Source organism: Talpa europaea (assembly GCF_964194135.1).
Source record: "Talpa europaea genome assembly, chromosome: 12".
NCBI lineage: Eukaryota > Metazoa > Chordata > Mammalia > Eulipotyphla > Talpidae > Talpa > Talpa europaea.
In genome coordinates this window covers 88,820,161-88,841,260 of record NC_140079.1, presented here as the reverse complement: position 1 = coordinate 88,841,260, position 21,100 = coordinate 88,820,161, and the positions used below count along the sequence as shown (strand labels likewise).

The 21,100-nt window shown below is 47.3% G+C and overlaps 1 protein-coding gene across 4 annotated transcripts in view; it reads right to left on the bottom strand.

The window, feature by feature from the left end:
• The window catches only part of ARHGAP17 (Rho GTPase activating protein 17), a gene marked incomplete at both ends in the record, with an annotated part of 77,178 nt that overhangs the window by 28,444 nt on the left and 27,634 nt on the right, over window positions 1-21,100 (bottom strand). For 3 of the 4 annotated variants that reach the window (XM_084250378.1, XM_084250380.1, XM_084250381.1), the window contains 8 exons: window positions 3,089-3,170; window positions 3,331-3,399; window positions 4,384-4,495; window positions 7,474-7,550; window positions 7,803-7,914; window positions 9,448-9,521; window positions 13,996-14,100; window positions 16,923-16,962. In XM_084250378.1, the coding sequence (XP_084106504.1) occupies window positions 3,089-3,170; window positions 3,331-3,399; window positions 4,384-4,495; window positions 7,474-7,550; window positions 7,803-7,914; window positions 9,448-9,521; window positions 13,996-14,100; window positions 16,923-16,962 (671 nt within the window). Of the gene's footprint in view, window positions 1-3,088; window positions 3,183-3,330; window positions 3,400-4,383; window positions 4,496-7,473; window positions 7,551-7,802; window positions 7,915-9,447; window positions 9,522-13,995; window positions 14,101-16,922; window positions 16,963-21,100 lie in introns of all 4 variants that reach the window. The other variant, XM_084250379.1, reaches the window with a different exon arrangement.

Genomic DNA, 21,100 nt, shown 5'->3' with positions numbered 1-21,100 from the left:
CGGGTCTTACCTTGACTACTGTATTCCCTTTATCTGAAACAAGGATTTTCAGCACAGGCAGAAATGGCCCAAGACCCTTCCCCTGGGGCACATGGAAATCCCCCTTGGGAGTTCCACCAGTGGCACCCGTCCCCCTCTACCACATGCTCCGCCCTGCGGGGGGAGAGCCAGGTGTTCTCCAAACCCTTGCTGGAATTTTCTAGTAAACAGTGAAGAATGTGCCCCACCTTGGTGTAACACTGGCAGTGGGTAGATGTGAGAATCTGGGCCCCGAGACAACTCCTGAGGCAACCCCACCCCAGCTGCTGGCCTCAAACAGCAGCCCTACTATGTGCCAGATACTGCAGCAGGCACGAAGTTCGGAGACTCCCCGCCCCGGTGATGAGAGCACTCAAACTGTGAGGGAGATACAAGGCACACGCGTATGACACGTAATTAACAAGACATGGTCGCTGAGTCATGGCAGAGAGATGGTACGAGCGGTGTAGACAAGGGTCACAAATGCCTTTGTGCCCGGGGCTGGATCAGCACCACAGGGGCTGTCAGCCAGGGCCCTGTGGTCTGAGAGAGGCAGTAGCTGCAACTCGTGCCAGACCCACACGGCCACACAGGAAGCCAGCCAGGCTCTGAACTTCCAAGAGAAGCCAGGAATTAGGGCTGTTATGTGAAAGAGTTTGGTGTTTAAATGATGGCAAGTCATTTTAAAAAATCTTTCTTAATGAGGTATGTTTGTGACTTGCAGTGTAGACCTTAAATGCTGGAGCAGCTCAGCAGACAAGGGTTCACTGGCTTCAGCTATCTGAGAAGGCTCGTCAAATGAGGGGAGCATGGGGGGGGTCTCACAGGACGGAAGCGGGTTACACAGACACAGAAGGCACGCTGAGAAGAGCCCAGGGAGCTTGAGTCTGGGAAGTTACGTTTCATTCCACGGCTCGCACATGAGGTGACGAGGACACGGACAAGAGCGGGGCGGGGAGGAAGGTGCAGTGGACGGGAAGCGTGGGGACCCTGGCGACGGAGTACAAGGAGGCAGGAAAGAGGGCGCCAGGGTTTCCAACCTGGAGCATCTGGAAAGGGAGAAAAGTACAAGCAGGCAGAGAATCTATCTGTGAGATACGATGAGCTTAAGGGGCCTGAGGTTCAGGTGGCCGCGAGGATGAAGCCGCAGCTGAGAACTGACGGGGTCAACATGAGGCCTTTCAGGGACGGGGGTGCCGGGGGGAGGAAGAGAGAGGAGCCAGGACTGGGCCTCGGAGAAGGCTGACTCCAGGGGTAGGGGCACAGGTGGAGAACAGAGCCCTACATCAAAGGCCACGATCAAGCAGAATGTGGGGATTTCCCACAGAAGAGCCGGTGCCGGGGACTGACAGGACGAGGGCCCGAGGATGGCGGTGCTTCTTTCTAACAGCAGAGCCACTGGAAGGAGAACGCAGACTTCAAAGTGTTGAGTGGAAAGTGATGAAAAAGTGAAGGCCACCTGAGGAAAGAGACATTCACAGGATCTGCCAGAAAAGTGACGGAGGAAGCAGCCAGCGGGGGCTGTGCCGAGGAGGACCAGACACCGAGTGTGCGGTCAGGGTGGGCCAGGTCGCGGGGGCAGCGGGTCATGCTGGGCTGCCGCTGTTACGGTACAGACACGCTGCTGAGTCTAAAGGAGAGAAGGAGAAAAGGAAGACGGGGTGGAGGTAGACACGAGGACAGGCAGAAGTGGAAGGGACAGGTTCCAAGGCTCGGTGCCGGCAGCAGCTCACAGAGAAAGAATGATAGAGTCCATTTACCTCCCTGGCTGCGTCCCATGACTTTCTGACATGAGTCTCTAGGAAAAGCAGCCTTGGAGAAAAAACCAGAATTGGAAGGAAAAAGCAAAGAGGACGGCACAAGAAAGCCTCTTCTCTCCTCGCGTGCCCGTGAGGCAGTCCTTCCCAGCCAGACTTCAGGCCAAGATGCCTATGGGCAGGAGCTCGTCCTATGCGGCGCACAGTAGGCATCCACTAAATGCCAGCTCTCGGTGCTCTGAACACCCCAGCAAGAGCCTGCCCTGTCAAGGCTGAACCTTTGTGTCGTGACCCCGCCCGCCATCAACCAGGAAACTAGATCACGAGGGCAGGTGGGCAGCTCGTCCTAGAAAGAATGGGCCAGCAAATCGGACACTGCACTTGAGGCTGCTGAAGACCTGGCAGGTGATCAAACAAGAGAGAACTTTCTAATTCCATACTCCAAAAACTCTCAGGCACCAAGCCAGAACCTACTGGGCTTTCCTAAAATTCAGCGGAGAAAGTGGCATTCCTGAGGGGGCAGTGTGCACGTCCACAGCACACATACCCCCTTGCTCTTGCTCTCTCACCACCTCGGGGTCATCACACTCAGCACCTGGCTGGGTTTTCTTTCAGCGCAAGACAATGGTTCTGCAGGGGGACCCAAACTCCAAAAGCAGGTCTACGGCACAAGCCAAATAACAGAGCCAAAGAGGACAGAGGGGTTTCGGCCCCCCGCAAGGTTTACTGCTCTCTGATGATAAATCAGAGAATTAGAATCAAATGTTTCAATATTCCATTAAGACTAGACATCAGAGGAAAATTCAGCCCACTGGTAAAGTGTGGGTAATATCAGCAATGTGCTGGAATAGAGAGGGGAGATCTGGAAGAAGTGGTCACAGTCTGACCATCGATCACAACAAATAAATGCCTGATGATGGGGTATCAAGTACTTGCTTCTCAATTCCTTTTGGAAAGTCCAAAATATCTTCCCTAAAACGGCTGTTCTTGGAGGCACAGGGGGAGAATAAGCCCTGTGGCTTATTTTAGAAAAAGATAATTAGAGGCTAGGATTTTTCAAGCCTATTTAGAAGAGAGAAAAAACAGAGCTACTCCCCCAAAGATATCTGAAGATTTCAGAAGAAATTAAAACATCGCATTAGTATGTTAATTTGGGTTTGGAAGGAATTAAAGAATGCAGCAAGGAAAGATGAAATTATGCTGAGAAGTAGTACCCTCCTAAGCAGAGAGGCATGCAAAGGGGTCAGGGCGAAGAACAGAGGCAGAGTGGCAGAGGCGAGAAGAGGCACCAGCCGGCACACAGGTTACATTACCTTGATGGGCTCGCATTTCGGGAAGGGCCTTTTCTAAGACTGCTAATGCTTTTCTATGGTAATCTGCTTGGGCTTCTAATAACTGAGAACAGACCCACATTCAAAAACAAAAGTAACGTTAGCATCAGATGGACACACACACAATGGCTGAGCAAAACCAAAAAAATGAAATCTTTGCCAAAAAAGCTAAAATGTCTCAATTTTTACAATGCTTTGACATGTTGTCAAGTCAAAGAACTTACCGTCACAAAGAATTTGCCATACTCCCCTTCTTTGGCCATGAAGTTGTACATGTCTGCTGCAAGCTGATCCTGGGTGTGTGGAAGAGAAGATATGTCTAAGAACATGGCCTCTGAGAATTACATCTCCATGAGCTTTTAGAGCAAAATGTGATGGTGACAGATTAAATGTCCATCAATTCACTGGTAAAATCATATTCTGGGCCAACAAAACGAATACGCAAGTTCATTATGGATTCACATGGGAAGACTGCCAAGGTATATTGGCAATACATCTTTTTAAGAACAGAGCACTACTTGACATGCTACCATCTGGGTCAAAAAGGGAGTATGAAATAAGTTATATTTTCATTGCCCTGTTTGTATAAAAATACCTTGAAAGCAAAAACACAAAATCAGTAGCAGTGGTTACCTGTTGGGACAGTGGGAATTAAGCAGGAGGAGGATAAGTGTGGACTTTACTGCATGGTGCTTTATACTTTTGCTATCTGAACTGGTGTCAATGAAGTACTTATAGAAAAGGTTTTTTAAAAAGTGACAGATCAGGCAATTACAGATATGTAAACACACGCAGACCACCTTCTGTTTTTGACATGAAAGGACAGAAACGAACATGAAGTCCCTCTCACTTATGAAAAAAATCTGGAAATGCTAGTTAGGAGTAACAAACATGCTTTCAGAATAAATGCGAAAGCAAGTAAGTAAATTCCTGGCGTCCCCCACACCTTACTCTAAGAGAGAAAAGTGGGGGTATGGGGGGCAGGGAGGCAGAGCCTGAGTGGAAGCCTGGGATACCCTGGGGCACTCAGGCATTTTTGCCACGTTTTAAAATCTATTATACTTGAATTTTTTTAAAATGTTTCATTCTGGTTATAAGCTAATGTAGTCTTAGAAAAAAAAGAAAACCCACCTTTGACCCGCTGTCAAATCAAATCTTGTACAGTAATAGGAATTATGTAGACCATTATAAATAATTTACAAAATTTGACTTTACAGTCATCATTTGCAAAACCAAGCTATCAATGCAAATACACATCTATTAGGGAACTCTTGTACCTTGCACTGTTCTACTTTATTTCCAGCTTCATCCATCTCTTCCTTTAGCGTATCTATTTTTGATGGGAGCCCCTGAAAGTTGGTTCCTGAAGATTTGTGGGCCTGGTTCCACCTGCAAAACACGGGGGAGGGTCAGTATCTGAGAACCAGCTGTGCATAGTCAACCTTGAGGAGTCCTGGACTGAGAGGAGATGGACTCCTTTCCCCAGGTGGACTCTACCTGGGTGGATATGACCTCAGACACCTGCTTCCCGCCAGTTTTTCCTCTGAGGAAGGAAGGACACAAGAGGCATTAGTTGCCGCCACTCAGGACTCTCATAGTGCTGGGAGCACCTATCTGTTGAGCACAATCAACCACATCTTGTCTCACATGCTCTCCACTGCTAAAATCAATCCATGAAATCCCCTTCCTGTAGTGTCTGATCATGGAATCCTTGTTATGAGCCATCCCTTGCTTCCCTGCTTTGATCTAGAATAAAATCAAATCCTGTGCCTCGGAGTTAGTCCCTGACCCTGAGGACCCCTTATGACCCTTCCTGCTTCCTTCCTGACCTGTAATTACTACCAGCAAGAAAAAGTCAGAGCTGCAGCCACGCAGGTAGCAATCAATAGTTATATAAGTGCATTAAGCAGTAAAAACACTTGTAAGAACCAATATTCTAAAGACAATATCTACAGCAAATCTGAAACATAATGAGGAATATTTACATTCCCTTTTGAGTGAGTCAAAGGATGGGTGTGGGGGATCATACTGTAGCAATCACAGAGGGAATCCCTGGGGTATACTCTAAAACATTTTCTGTTTCCATGTGTTCTTTGACCTACCTGAATAAGGCATGTCTGCCATTGTGTAATTACAACACTGTAGCTTTAAACATGGATATCATCGAGATGCAGCATGAAAGCCCCGGGCAGCAACTTTGCAAGCTCCCTGACTGCTGCATTGCCCCCAATGCTCTATCTGCCCTGATCCATGTCCTGTAGCAAGGCGCTCTTGCAGAACAGCTTCAGCATGCCCGCCAAGGCAATACTGGCGATGCTGTGTAGCAGACAGAATGTGACTTCGGAGTCTGACATGCTCAAGTGTGAAGCTGGGCTCTGCCTTGACTAGCAGTGGGACCTTGTGCAATAACTTCTCTGCACCTTAGCTGGCTCACCTGGAAAACTAAGGTAACACCTGCTTGCCTTGCAGAACTGTCATAAGAGGAGAGAGAGAGAGAAAGAGAGAGAGAGTGTGTGTGTGTGTGTGGCCTGCAGCACGTGTGCATATGTCTAGCAGATAACAGATTCCTACTTAATGTTAGCAATTACCATTTTCCTCCAGGGAAAAGTCACAGGAATAAGTAAAAGTAAAGAAACAGTCAACTGTCTCAGTTTCTCCAGTGCCTACTTTGAGTATTGAAGTGAATGAGACCAGTAATGCAGGACGGAGTTGCAACGCAGAAACCTCCAGGGGTGCAGGCACTGCAGATATAAAACCCCAGGCAGGCAGGCTCACCATGCGCCAGCAGGCGTGGCCTTGCTTAAGTAGCCATTAGAACACTCTTCCTTGCGCTGAGCAAAAAACCAAACCTCAAGGTGGCCTCTACTCTCTGGCCTTGGTCCTTGCCCAGAAGAGCTAATCACAGGGTACATGTAATCAGGAGATGTTAGACTCTAGTCAGAATCATACCCTGCCATTTGCTATCTCTAAGGCATGAAGCAAGTCCTGTGGCCACTTTATAGAGTTTCCTCTCTTATCTGTAAAGCAAGTCTCCTCTCAAAAGTGGGGGATGTTACAGCACCTCCTGAGCCCTATGCCCCCTCCAGTTCTCACTCAAGGGCTGCTGCATTTGGTATCCAGCACTTGTGCACAGTGAGCACCCAAATGCTATCTGTTGAAATCAAGCATGAGCTTGTTTCGTGACTAGGGTTTGGTGAGCAAATCCGATGAGCTGACCCAACCTGTACGTAGCTGGATGCGTGGCATGTGCCAGTAAGTGGTGGTAACCATCACCTCGCCATACATTTATTGCTAGATGTCCCTCCTATCAGCTCAACGTTACTTAGATCAGAACATGTCTTAACAATTGGTTTGTATATTTGATGGAGTGGTGTTTCTTTTTTACCCCAGAAATCAGTGCTGCATCAATGGCCTCTTGAAAACAAGGAAATGCAGGATTTTCATAGATTTTCTAAATCTGCAAGGTAGTCAGTAAATGATAGCTGCATCTCCCTGTATTTGACAAATACATACTCATATCTACTTCACAGAACTACAATGAGGATTAAAAGAGCTAACAAAGCAGGGATCAACAAAGCTGCCTGTCTTTGTAAATAAAGTTTTATTGGCACACAGGCATGTCCATTCATTATGCAGTGTCTGCTGCTTTCCTGCCAGCACAGCGGAGTTGAATGGTTGCAGTGGGTGGCAGAGATGAACATACTGACAAACTGGCCCTTAACAGACAAAGTCTGTCAGCCCTTGTGACCAAGTAGAAGAAAGGGCTAGCCAATGGCGACCGCCTCCCTATTCCCAACTCTCATACAACCACTTTAGGTCACTGATACAAATGCCCTTGAGGGTGGAGGGGAGGCTGGGGTCCTGCCAAGGAGCTCTACAGACTGGCTCTCTGATGACAACCACAAGATGCAGTCCTCCGGGACGCTTCCTTTGCTGTTGGAGCTCATCCCTTTTGAAAGCATTTCTTGATGGTGTAGGGTAGTCACGACCGCATGGGGTCTTTGACACAAAGGGCTTGGGGAATGGCTGAGATCACACATCTATACCTACACTGCACTCTGCCAACAGCAAGGCTCCTGGAAAGATCTGCCTTTAAAATACTCACTTAGGTTGTCTTTTTCCTATTTGCTTTCACTGTTGGTTCACAGTGAACAGATGTTCTTACAGCCCCACTGCCATGTTTGGGAGAATGAGGCCTAAAAACTGGTGTCTGGCTGGCTGGCTCTCCGGGTCAAGGGCGTGACCCTCTGACAATTCCCATTTTGTCCACTCGGTCTACCCCTCATCAGCGATGCAGGTAGGGATGGTTGCTGGGGATGTGGCATAATACTAGTTAGTTACTGGTTAATTTTACAGCTCCACCTTACCTGGTTCTGACCGAATCCCAGTCCAGCACCAATTTAGCAAGCTGTTTCCTCTGTTTTTGGATGTTGGGAATCTCCACCTAGAAAGAGGGACATACACATACCAGATGGGACCAGCTCTGAGGTTTTGAGCTTAATGCTTGAAGGTGTGACATTTATTTACATTTTTTTTCCCTTAGGCAAAAGATTTTATGCCCTCAATTTCCTTCCCTTATTCCCAAAAAGACACTATCAAAGCCACTATTATTGTTCAAATTTTGGACACAAGTGAACAATTCCTGGTCCAATCTGCGCGTCGTGGCTCTTCCCTGCTGCCCCGGGAAAGCACCCACCTCAGCGATGGTGCACAGTGGGTCCACGATCTCCTTCTCAATAAAGACTTCGTGCTGCGAGAGCTCCAGGGCCAGCTGATTCTCAGCGTCCCCACATGTCTCCAGCATCTTCCTTTAAAGACAAGATGACCTACTAGAAGCACGTGTTCCTGACCCCAGGAGCTCAACACCACACTGAGCCAGCTCTGCCCAGTGCAAGGGGAGCATACCAGGGTGCTTGGGGCAATACCCAGAACCTGAGCCCACAGCCTTGTGCTCTAAGAGGAGAAAGATGGTCTCAGGTCCACCTAGCACTTGTGTGCAGGCTCATGTGAGCACAGATTACTCAAGGGGCTTCTCAGGGCAGGTGGAAACCAAGTCTCACAAGCACCCTCAAAGCTCTTAAGTCAAGTTCGCTGTGTGTTTTGTCTGTGAGCGAGTCTGGCCTGGGCAAGGTTTCCTCCCACATTCGGACAGGGCTGGTTTCCACTGGACAGAGAGTAGCAGGCCATTGTGAAGGCCACGTGTCATGAAAAGCACGTTTCCTTTTGCTTTCCTGTGAGCATGTGGACAGGTCACATAAAGGACACAAGCAAATGCGGCCACTGCACATCTCTGCCGTCCTCCTCGTCCTCACTCTCCCTTCCTCCCCTCTCCCTCTCCATGGGGCTGGGATGAGACATGTGTGGTGCTGGCCCGGGTGGCTGTGAGATCTGTAGTTATAAACATGATTTCTGGTGCCAGTGATCGTGAGCTTGCAAAAAGGCTTTGCTGTTTACCAGCCACGTGGTCTTGGGCAATTTACTTAGCCTCTCTGTCAATTTCCTCATCTGTAAAGTGGGGTGTGACTATTACCCCTCCTGTGTTGTTCTGAGGATTCGATAAGGTGCTACTTGGAAAACACTTAGAAGAGTGGCAGCACGTGCAAGCTCAGTGCCCGCAAGTGTGGTGATAAGGGCACCAGTACGAGGAATTCGGAACAGGAAACACATCCATGCTACCCTCCTCTTCCAAATATGGAAGGGGGAAGAGTGAAGAAGAGGAAACTGTTATCCTTCTAAGAACCAGGGAGAACAGGAGGACACACCATGTGGGAGACCCAGGGGACGGGCAGAGAGGCCACGGGCTGTGCCCAGGGGCATGCGGGCCCACGGACAGCAGGAGAGAGCACACAGCGTTGAAGGGCGCAGGAAGGAAGGGTAAATCTTCCCTCACACAACAAAAAACAGCTTTGTCATTAGATCTTAAGTTATAATACATGCCCACTGTGGGGGAAAAAAATCCAAATGATTCAGAAAATACACTGTTCTGACACTCTGGTGGCCTCCCACAAGGGCAGAGACTTGTAAGGGCCGGAGGGGCTTAGTCGGAGCTCATAAATCTGAGTTGACACCTGGAACAGGTTAGGGACACAGCTCTTCATACCCAAGCCTAGGGCGGTAAATATGGAGCCTGTCAATTGCTTTTGGCAGCCCTCTGTAGCCTCCATCCTGGTGTCCCCTGAAGGGGAGGTCTTCCAGCCCCCAGCCTGAGCTGCTCTCCTGTCGGATGAGCCACCCCATCGTGCTCACGGTCCCTCTGATCACACGTGGCCACCTCCTCACCCAGCCATCCACCCCTCCGGGCCTGCAGGCACCTGGCTCTTTCTGAGAGGGGCGGCTCTTACCCCAGAAGAGAGTCTTCCAGCTGGGTCGATGCTTCTTGCACATTCTGAGCCAGAGCTGTCAGGGGGAGTTTTTTCTGAAAGGTGGAAAACAGTGTGTTTTCATTATTATGGACACCCACTGTTAAATACTTGATTCAGAGCATCACTCAACATTTTCTCCTCTCAGCAAACTGCATGGGAAGAGGCGGACCATGTGGGTTCAGGTTCTGGCCTCGAAGGTGTGGGGCGTGTAACTGGGTCTCTGTGTCAGATTCCTCACTCCTGGACACTGGGGGAAGGAGAGTGTGTGTTCTAGGGCTGCCAACTACAGGAGACTCTCAAAGTCAAGTCCTCAGTAAATGTTAGTTGCTGTTATTGTTGTTACTATAATTATGAGTGAGTCCACTGTATACGCTTTGTCCCAGGCACTGGGGACGTAAGACACAGATCTTGCTGTCTGATTATCATGACAAATAAATGAAAAAAAATTTACAGAACTTGATAGACTACTCATTCTTCTATCAGCTCTTAGTTTGGCTGTAATCAGCGAAAGAAAGCTGTAGTTAAATATCTAAAAAGATCTTGTTGAATGTCAAAAGTAGTGTCCCTAAAGTCTTTAACCACGAAGTCACCCATTTTCCTATCAGAGACTTGCTATCCAGCTGGGAATGACCACAGGATCATCTGATTAGCATCAGTGATGCTAATTAGTAATTAGTAACTGGACGACAGAGCCAGCCCCAGGTTGAGGCCTGAGCCCCAGTTCAGTGTCTCTTTGTCACTGGTTGATGGCTTATCTGAGAATGTGGGTAGAAGAGGCCTGGAAAGTAACAAGGGAGCTGGATTTAATACCATAATGCAAATAAAAATTGTTTTCCATGCCGCGGCACCCCAGTAGAAAGGGCACCCATGCCAAAGACACCTCTCCCTCCGCTACAGCCTTGACCTCTGGCCCATCAGCTGTCTTTCTTGCTTTCAAAGGGCTCCATCTGATACTTACACATGTATTTGCTTGTATGTAGAGAATATTCGTGGATGGTATTCAAGAAACTGCCTACACTGGAGGTTCTGGAGAGGGAACCAGGGTCCCCAGGGAAGAGGACTGAGAGAGACTTCACTGTCTGCTCTTCTGTATATTTTGGATTTTGGCCACGTCAATGTATAGCATATTCAAAACAGTAAACTGAAATTTAAAAATTAATAATATAAATAGCTATAAATGTATTTGCCTATCTCTTCCACCCCCAAGTTATTTACAAATAAATAATTAACAGACACCACTTCCTCCCTGGCCCCTGGAAATCATTCCAGGCTTCTACACTTCTAGACTAGAAAGAAAGCAGAAAATGGGCAGTGCGTGTCAATCATCACGGAGGATAATTTGCACATTTTAGTTATGCTGCTTTTCTAAGGGAACTTAAATGTAGGATAAATGCAATCATTTGGAGATATATGCTTTGTGCAACTCTGGAGAGTTCAATGAATTGATGGAAGAAAAAATCAGGAAAAAAGGAGTCTGTTGACAAGTGTGATTCAGGTCCCACAGTTAATAGCCTGTGGTTTCCCAGCCCAAGTCACAACAGCTCTGTGTCTTAATGCCACAAGGAAGGACATTCTCCTGCTCAACACATGTGTCCATTAATGAAGACATTGTTTACCAACCTCCAACTCCACAGAAAGGGCTGATGTATCACCAGGGCTTCGTTTAAAAAGCCATCATTTATATAATCCATGCACAAAAAAAAAGTAACAGCAGGTCTAATATGATCCATAATGTAGGCTCTGCCATGCTGATGGCTTGGGCAGGGAAAGCCACCCTGCTCCATCTCTCCTCCCTTCGCTTCTCGCCTCTTTGCACAGTGGGCCCTTTGGGAGGCTCCCCCTCTAGGTTCTACAGTCCTAGAGACTATGTGATTTTCTCTATATTACAGAGCCTCTTGTGATCATCCAACTCTTATTGTTTCCATGGCGACTGCTCTTCCCACATGCAGAGTGTAGGCATTCTCAGAGCTTCGTCTTTGACACTCATGTTTGAAGTTGGAAAAGAAGGTTAAGGCATTAGATTTTAGAAATAAGGGCCAGGTCTCTGCTGCCTGGAATATACCCATCACCTGCCAATCTTTTCCCTCCTTTATAGCTGGGTTACCACCTCCTCCAGAATTTTCACCTGATACCCCTCTCCTTCTTGGTGCCCATTCTGGGTCCTCCCATAATACCCTGTGCATGTTTTGCTGCTTTCTAATATCTACTTGTGCTCATCTACACGAGCACCTTTAAGGCAGAGACCCTATCTCACTCATTTTGTGTCTCCAACACTAGTACATAGGTTTTTCATAAACTTTTTTAAAATTTATTTGTTTTAAATGAATATACATAATATCTGGGCTGGGCCTCAGCAGACAAAAGGAACAACACATAAGTGAGTGAGGAACATTGGGAGCAGGGGGTGACAAGGAGATTGATGATGCTTTCATCATCAATGCTATCAGATTATGCAGGGCTTCAGTCATGCTGGAGAGCTTGGACTTCAACCCAAGCAATGGGAACCAGTCAGTATCCCTCAAAAGAGGTGGCATGGGCATTAGGGGATACTTTCTGTGGGGCTCTCTCTTCCAGGCACAACAGAAAGTTTAGCATCTTGGTGCCCACCCTCCAATATCGTCCCCCAGTCTTTTGGGCAACCAAAAATGTCTCCAACATTTCCAGATATCCCTAGGAGTGTAATTCAGGTCCTTGTTGAAAACCACTTAAGATTTGTTTTTTTTTTAGGCAAGAGCCTATAAGAATTAATTTGTATTCAGGAAACCAAGTCTGGTGGCTAGGTTGAAGACAGACTGGAAAAGAGAGAGAAATGGAGACAGGAAAGGCAGCTCAGGAGGTGACAGAAACACCCCAGGTGAGAGGTAATCAGGTCTTGCATCAGGGCAAAGGTGGAACAGATGGAGTGAGGGATTCAGAGAAAAACATGGGGCTAACTAATCAAATAGCTATGAGAGGATGAGGATGAAAGGCTTAACCCCACAGTTTCTATCTTGCATAATCGGGTGGAATTCAAGAGTCAACCCAGAAGGAAGAACTGGTTATGCATGCTAAAATGACGGATAGGGGAGGAAGTTTTTGCCTGGTTGAAAATGGTTCGTAAGTCTCTGTCATAAACATGCCAGTTAGAAGCCTCAAGGATAGAGAACTGGCCCAGGAATGTGGATGCAAGGCTAAAGAGGAGAAGGACAGAACCTTAGGAAACAATACGTAAAAGGCAGGCAGAGGAGAAACCGGGGCATGAGTATCAGCAGCAGCAGCAGGGGCAGGCCCAGTGGATGGTCCGGTTCTGATGGACGGGCCCAGAGCACCTTCCTGGAACCGTAGGTGTATGTAAACTTCCACTCTCTGATACACTCAACTGTGGAATCTTAAGTATGGTGCAAGAGAGGGAGTAACCCTGCGGTCAAGATGCCTCGTTCATGCCTGTAGGAAGTATACAGGAGAGGGGGCACCCATCACCTGCATGCCACGTCTTCCTTTTGAGACATCTGGTGACAAACAAAACAGTACGGCAAGTCATAGCTTCCTTGTGTGCCACTGAAGCTATCACCTCAATATTACACGGGCTTCGAAGGGCAAGTGTGTGCTGACAAGCTGGGAACTTATAAACCAAGGCCAGTACTGCCTCGGGAGAGAGAACTGCTGCTCTACTGGTAGTCTACGGGGTGCTCTGAATAAATGCAGAGTAGACAGTCCCTGTGTCCATCCTACTTCCTCTCTAGAACAGTATCCTGGTTTTCCTTAGGATCTATTGGTCTTGACAGAGCCTATGAAATGGAGGTAGGCCCATACTTGTGTCCTGAGGCTGCACCTGTATTAGCTTAAGCATGTCAGCACAGCCCACCTCCTCGCCGGATCCTTACCTCTGCCCATGGTAACAAGGGTGGGATGAGAATGTGACACGATACAGATCAGTGAGGTGGAGATTTCTTCTTGCCAAGGGCTTGGGAAAAGATGTTTTCCCATTCCATTAAGAAACCTACTGGAAGTGTGCTCTCTATTTCTGCTGGACACACACAAAGAGACACGCAGCCCGGGAAGCTGCCGGAAGCCAAGCTGCTACCCAGAAGGGTAACCATTAAGGAGAAAGCAAACAGTGAAGATGACAGAGGAGAGGGAAGGGCAGGAACTGGATTCTTGGTTACATCACTGAAATGCTAGACCAAGTCTTACTTTACTCTATGCCAATTTCTAGACTTTTCAGTTAGAAAATCAGTAAATTGCTTCTACTTTCTACGTCAATTTAAGACAGAGTTTTCAGCTTTTGCCAAAGGATTCCTAATCGATGTGTCCATTCCTCTTATCAGTGACAAATGGCTTTAAGAGAACCTGGAGAAAAGTCAATGTGAGCAGAGCTTCCAGCTCCGTGGTGTGCTAAGCACAGAAGAATGTTCTGGTCAGGCCGGTGTCGTGGGTGTGAACAGAGATACAAGGCACTAACCTGCAGGCAACTCTGCTGCTGCTTCTTGGGAAAAGCCAGCTGGCCGGGTGAAAGCTCCCCCATCCCCAGCAATGCCCCGCACTCACGTGTCTGCGCTCGGCATCCGTGCCATGCTGGCCCTGGAAGCAGGCGATCAGGCGTTTGTGGGACTGGTGGCACATTGACCGCACTGTATCCAGGCGCCGCTCAATCTGGGGAGACAGACGTTAGAGGGTTGGTGGTGCCCACGACAGCGCAGCCTCTTCCCCGGGCAGCCTGCAAGCCGGCAGGAGTGGCGTCCCGTGGCTTAACTTGTCAGCTTCTGGGTGTCAGTGGAACTGGTTCCCAAACCAGGGTTTACTGATGTTGGAGGCCAGATCATGCTGAGTTGTGGGGAGAGCTCGGTCTTTTCACATGTCTTGGGCCTCTCTCTACCGGACAGTAGTCAGCAGTATCCCCTCCCTCAGGTGTGACAGCCTGCACTGTCCTCAGACATAGTCAAATATGCTCCCAAGGGTCAAAGCTGCCCCGGTTCTAGCTGAAAACCATTGACTGCCTTTTCACTGAGGGGCTCAGGGCCTTTAAAGGCCAAATCTGTGCGGCGAGAGGGGACGGTCCTGAGACCTGCTATCAGAGTGTGGGGGCAGTTGAGTCACGTGCTAGAGTGCCAGCAGAACTGCGAAGAAACAGCCTGGGCCCAGAACCAGACCCAGTTGAGCGGGGATCCTTCCAAACATCAGCACATCAGCCAGAAGAGTCAAAATAAATGTTCCGCAATTTAAACTCAAGACCAGAGTCTTCAAAAATTATCCCTTATTGGTGTAGGATGGCTTTTTGTTTTGACTCTGTTCTTTTTTTTAATCCTGCAAGTAACCCTCTAAGGCAGAATGGCCAGCACTAAGAAACACTGATTTAGCAGACCCCACGCATCATGATTAGCTTCCCAAAATATTATTGCTGGGATATGGCTGTTTATGGCAAAAAAAACCCCTGCTTTTTACAGGAAGGAATGCCAAAAATGTGTATTCTGATGACTCATTAAGGATGAGAACAGGCCCTCAGGGATGCTTTCTATTTTAAAGAAAAATCAACAAATTCAAAGCAGAATGCATTTCTACCCTCAAACATCTCACCAAACATCTCAGTCCTGGAGACAGTTTTGTGCCTCTTTCTCAAAGGTCCTCACTGCCCAGCTTTTCTCAGATCTAGGAGATCTGCCCGGCACATCTACACCAAGGAGCAGAGCATGTCCCCTTCCCAACCTTAGGACAGCCATACTTTATAATACTGGAAAGCGAATAGACATGTGCCCAAAGGGGGAAAAAAAAAAAGAACCAACCTGACACTCCATACCTTCTGATTCCCATTCCCACTAGAATGTAAAGCCCTGGGGATGGGAACCTGGGTCTGGGGGTTCACTGATGTCTCCTGCATGGCAGGAACACTGGCACAGGAACAGAAGGTATTTCCTTCGTATTTGTTGAAAGGACGAGCCTATATTGAGTCCTTGTGCAAGGTATTAAAAAATCAACAGTAAACACGCTGTGGTTCCCACCCCCTGGGGCTCACAGCCTCCTGGGGAAACTCCATCCAAGCAGAATCAACAGGCAGCCTCCTGAACTGCTTTAACAGAGATCACAGAAAAGAGGTAGGAGACACCTAGCAAGTTATGGGAGTTTCACTCCAAAACAAAATGACACATTTCCAGTGCTTTCCAGACTTACCTCTAAACCCTCCTAACAACCCTAGGGATGAATACCGCCCTCATGCTAGAGCCTGGAAACTGAGGCACAGGGAGGCCAAGACAATCCTTGAGACCAGAAAGCTAATTCGGGCAGATCTTTTTTTTTTTTTTTTCTTATTTTATTTTATTTTATTTTATTTATTTTTTTTTTTATAAATTTTATTGTTATATTCCCCATACAATTGCAGCCCCCCCATTCTGACCCCAATCCCTCCCCCGGGCAGATCTTTGATGGGCAAGCAGGCAGCTGGGCACTGGACTCCACTCCTTTAACCACTACTTCCCTTCTTAATAGTTAAAAGGCCAGAAATCAGGGCAGGAAGACATGGCAGCCACGATGGCAGACACAGGAATTTCTAGAAATTGGCTAACTCTTCAGGCCCCAGTGGACATCTGGACAAAGGGACACAGACAGTCGAGGCCTGGGCTCCATGAGACTTGCATCCCCAAACTGCCCACGAGGGCCTGGCCTCCTCTCAGCACTTCCTGCACGAAGCGAGAGCCCATATGTCAGTGATGGGGGCAGGGGGAGGAAGACTGCCCACATGACATCTCCATGGAGTGAGAGCTGATAAACAAACTATATTTCTGAAAGCGAATTTGGAATATGTAAGCCAATGAGGAAACACTGTTAATGATTCTTTAATAAATTTTTAAAAATACCCTAATCCTGAATGAAAAAAACTTCTAGTTCTCAAAAAAAAGAAAAAAATTGTTCAGCAAATCTCCCATCTGCAGAAGGCAGTGTGTTTAGGGTTTGGTGGAAGCAGCATTTTCTAAGTCATGCCTGTGAGCACCCCCTGGCTGATGACTTGAGACCACCCGGGGGATCTGACAGATGGTCACTGTCGCTGAGACTCAGGCCAGACATGGGGAACAGCAGCGAGAAAGGGAGTGACAGACAAAACTAGATGGGAGCCTGTGGGGTCTCCGCTGCAGCTGCAGGGCCTGTCTCACCAGGGGCCTCACCACAGCAGGGAACCTAGTCCCTGGCCGGCCCAGGACCAGTGACAGGGACACAGGGCCATGGGCTACTGGCCGGGCCCCTCCCCCGCCCCAGCCTCCACCTGGCGCTGGAAGCAGGATGAACCCCATCTGAACTTTACAACGTGACACCAGTGACACCAGAGTTTCAGATCCTCTTTGAATGACTGTGCAGCCCTACTGCTTTTCTTTCCTGATCAAAACCATGCTAATCAATTTTCTTGTTTCAGGTGAAAAATAAAAACCACAAGCTTTGGTTCTTGCCTATGGATTTTTTGCTTGATATGCCTTTAAACAGAGCATTACCTGCAAAAGATCTTCACTGAGTACTTCTGTTTTCTCAGCTCTGTGGGAAAAATGAAAAGTTCATAGTTAGAAATCCAGAAATGAAAAGCAACTCAGGAAATGTAATAAATATTATCCTGAAGTTTAAAAGAAAACAGGTAGAAATGAATGATAAGGGGAGAAAAATAACCAATTTTTACACCAGAGGGCAACTTAAACAAAACCAAAGAAAAATAAACAAAAGTTTGCAGAGACAGCAACTCCAGACAGACAAGAACGAAAGATCTCCACCAATGTTCTCAAACTTGGCACGCACAGACTCACAAGGGGCTGGGGTGGGGGAGGTGCTGGGCTAAAATGCCATTTTCCAGGCCTTACCTCAATAGACTCTAAATCAGCAGGCCTGCAGTGAGAGCCTGCATTTCTAAGAATCTCCTCCCTGCCCAGGATTCTATAGCAGAAGGCCTACAGGCCAGACTTTGAGAAAAGATTGCTATAGAAAAGATCAAACTTCAGTTCTTAAAAGGGTCACATCTGAGCGTCTCAGCCTTATTTTTTTTAACTCAGATTTATTTTATTTATACAAGAGCTGGGGTACAGGCCAGAGGCATTGGAGGGTGAGAGGATTCACCAGAGACAGAGCAGGGAGCAGAACAGGCAGATGGATGAAATACACTGCTGAGGGGAGCAGCGGGCGAGTCAGGAGAGGTCTGCTGTGCCATGTGGGTATCTCCCTGGCCGGCCGGGAATTGAACCTGCGCTGGCAGAGGCTGCGAACAGCTTCACAGCGCTGCGCTCAGCCCGCTGTGCCACTGGGGAGGCCCAGCTTCGCAGCCTTATTGAAGGAAGTTTGCTATGAGTCCAGGCACATTATGCAATCACACATATACAATAAGAACACCTGCGTAGCCCCAACTTCAGATTTTCCATCTCTATGTTAAAAAGATATAAAATATTTTCACAACTTTCCCTCTTCTATTGCTTTAGAACTGCTCCTAACATTGCTGACCTTTCCAGAAAATCAACATGTTGGCCAGCAGTCAGCAGATGAGCATTCTGAGCTGCTTGAGTTTCCATGGCCAGAACACAATAATTTCTTAAGATTTTGCTCTGCAGTTCAGTAGGAGAGAGAACATCATGCCACACAATATACCAGAATCACTGTAATCACAATACCACTTTGGACTTCTGTTTCGAACAGCAATTTAAGTCAAGCCATTTAACATCCCCTCCAAATTCCCATCGAAATGAACAAGAACAGCTTTAAAGGGAAAAGTCTGGTTTAGCCTTGAACATTCGAGGGAAGGCATCAATGACTGGAACACTTGCTGTATCGTGGAGAGGAAAGCGGTCAGCACTGAACTGCTGGCCATGACGTGGATGGGACACCCTCCTCTGCCCCCCTTCAAGACTCTGCTAAGCCCAGACCAGCACCAGCCACAGGAGCAGGGCGGTGCAAGCCTCCAGCCTACGCTCCAGCAATGGCACTGCCCCAGAGAATTCCAGCACCGTCGTCACACAGTGCCCCGGTTAACTGGGAGATGGCTGTGGGAGTGGCTCACTCCCAGGTTTCTGCAGGAACGCAGGACTCTGGTGTGACTCAATGTCTCCCAGGTCCAGAGGAGCAGAGCCTGGAGACCAGATCAAGGCCCAGCTCCCAGAAGCTGACTGTCAACCCCATGAACAAGTTCTTAAGCAGCAGGTCTGACCACACCACCCCAGGCCTTGCTTGGCACACAGTCCCTGGGAATGCTGGAGCACCCGGTGCAGGCTGGTGTGCCAGTTGGGGAAGTGGAGCCGGGCCCAGCGGACTATGAGCTCAAGCAACCAGACCTACAGATATCCAAGAGTCAGCCCAGCAGGGACATACCTGGTACAAGTAGCCTCTGGCTTGCATATTACTTATATTTGCATATTAATTATAAATAATAAGTATTTATAAATATGGACATGAGTATACACCAGAATAAGCAGCTAAATTTGAAAGGAGTTACCTCAGGGATAGAAAGATCTCAGCTGGGAGAGCAGGGTGGGTGCTCTCTGTGATGAGCCTTTTCCCGTTGTCTGGCTTCTTCAACTATGTGTACAGTTTCCAATTTTTATTTTATTTTATTTTATTTTGGTGGGACCCTCGCTGGCGGCTGGGGAACGAACCAGCGCTGCAGAGGCTGCCGGCAGCCTCGCAGTCCAGTGTTCAACCACTGCGCCACCAGGGGAGGCCCAGTTTCCAATTTTTAAAAACAGCATGTCCGCCTCATTTTTATTGGCACACTTGATGTGGTTTCGATGCAGAAGCTTCATGTGAAGCCTAACTTAACACTGAAACAACAGGCCCAGCAACCAACTGCACCAATGCACAGAGAACACACTGGTTGGGTCCCCAGCACGAGGGAGCCCAGTGATTTACTGCACCTCTTTCTAGTTAATGATGAGACCCTTTGCCTGAAATTTAGAATCACTTTTCCTGGAATGGTATCTGTAGGCTGAGAAATATAAGGAATGTATTATATGAAAATGTTAACATTGTTCAAAAATAAGGTCACCCCTGTGTTTCCTGCCTTTGTGAATTTTAGTGCCTTGATAACATTTTAAATTCTTAATCAGAATTTAAAGTTTACTGAAACGATTAAAAAGTACCTTTCCTGGTTATTCAGGAAAGACCACTTGCCCGCCAGCCCAGCTTTACTGAAGCATAACTGACAAATAAAACTGCATAAAGTGCACAACGCGATGATCTGGTACACCTGTACCTCACAGCAGGTTCATGAGCACATCCATCACACCTGCGCAGCTACCTGTACTTACTGTTGTCAGCATGCTTAGGATTTCACATACATGCTGAAGCATTGCTAACTCCCACCACCACGCTGACTTTAGATCCCAGAACTTATCTTAAACCTAAAGACATGACTTTTGACTAGCACCTCCCCACTTCCTCCTTCACGCTCCAGCTCCTGGTAGCCACTATTTTACTCTGTTTCTATGAGTTCGAATTTTTTCTTTTTTAATTCCACTTATAAGCAAGATCACACTGTACTTGCTTTTCTGTTTGGCTCCTTTCACTAAGCGTAATATCCTTGAGCTTCATCCATGTTGTTGCAAATGGTAGGAACTTCTCCATTCTCAAGGCTGAGGAAGACTGTGTGTGTGTGCGCGCGTGTGTGTGCTTGTGTACATGCATGTGTGTGTGCATGTGCGTGTGTGTGTGTACACAGCACATTTTCTTTCTCCATTCATCTGTGACAGACACTTGGGTTCTTTTCCACATTTTCACTATTGTGAGTAGTGCTGACATGAACACAGGCGTGCAGGCAGCTCTTGAAGAGACCTTGGGTTACAGACCTAGAAGGGACTATTAATTTCTGAGGCAACGCCACACTGTTTTCCACAATCGCTGCACCAATCTACATTTCCACCAACAGCTGCGTGCAAAGGTTCCACTTTCCCATGTTCTTGCCGGCTTGTATCATCTCTTTCTTGTCACTCTAATGATAGCCATTTTAACAGGTAAAGCACTATCTCGTTATGGTTTTCATTTTCATTTCCCTCATGGTGACTGATGCTGAGCACCTTTGCATGTCCTTGTTGCCCATTTGTATGTCTTTGGGGAAAAGGTCTGTTTAGGGTCCTTCACCTGTTTTTAAAATCAGAATTTATTTTTTTGCTGTTGTGTTATATGAAGTCCTTATGTACTTAGGCTATTAACGCCTTACCAGATATGTGCTTTGCAAATATTCTCTCCCATTCCATTTTGCCTTTTCATTCCATTGACTGGTTTCCTTTGCTGTACAGAAGCTTTTTGGTTAGATGTAGTTTCACTTGTTTATTTCTGCTTTTGTTTCCAGTGCTTTTGGTGTCTATCTGTGAAACTACTGCCAAGACCAATGTCAAGAAGCTTTTTCCCTATTTTCTTCTGGGAGTTTTATGGTTTCAGGTCTCACATTTACGTCTTTAATCTATTTTATGTTGATATCTGTGAGCTGTGTAAAAAGACTATACTTTCAAACTATAGTAGAAATTTGATATGTGATACCTCCAGTCTTGTTCTTCATGCTCAGACTGCTTTGCTATTCTGCACCCTTTGTAACTACAAGTTACATATGAATTTTCAAATTTTTTCTATTTCTGTGAAGAATGCTATTTGAATTTTGATAGGGACTGTATTAAATCTACAGACTGCTTTGAGTAGTGTGAACATT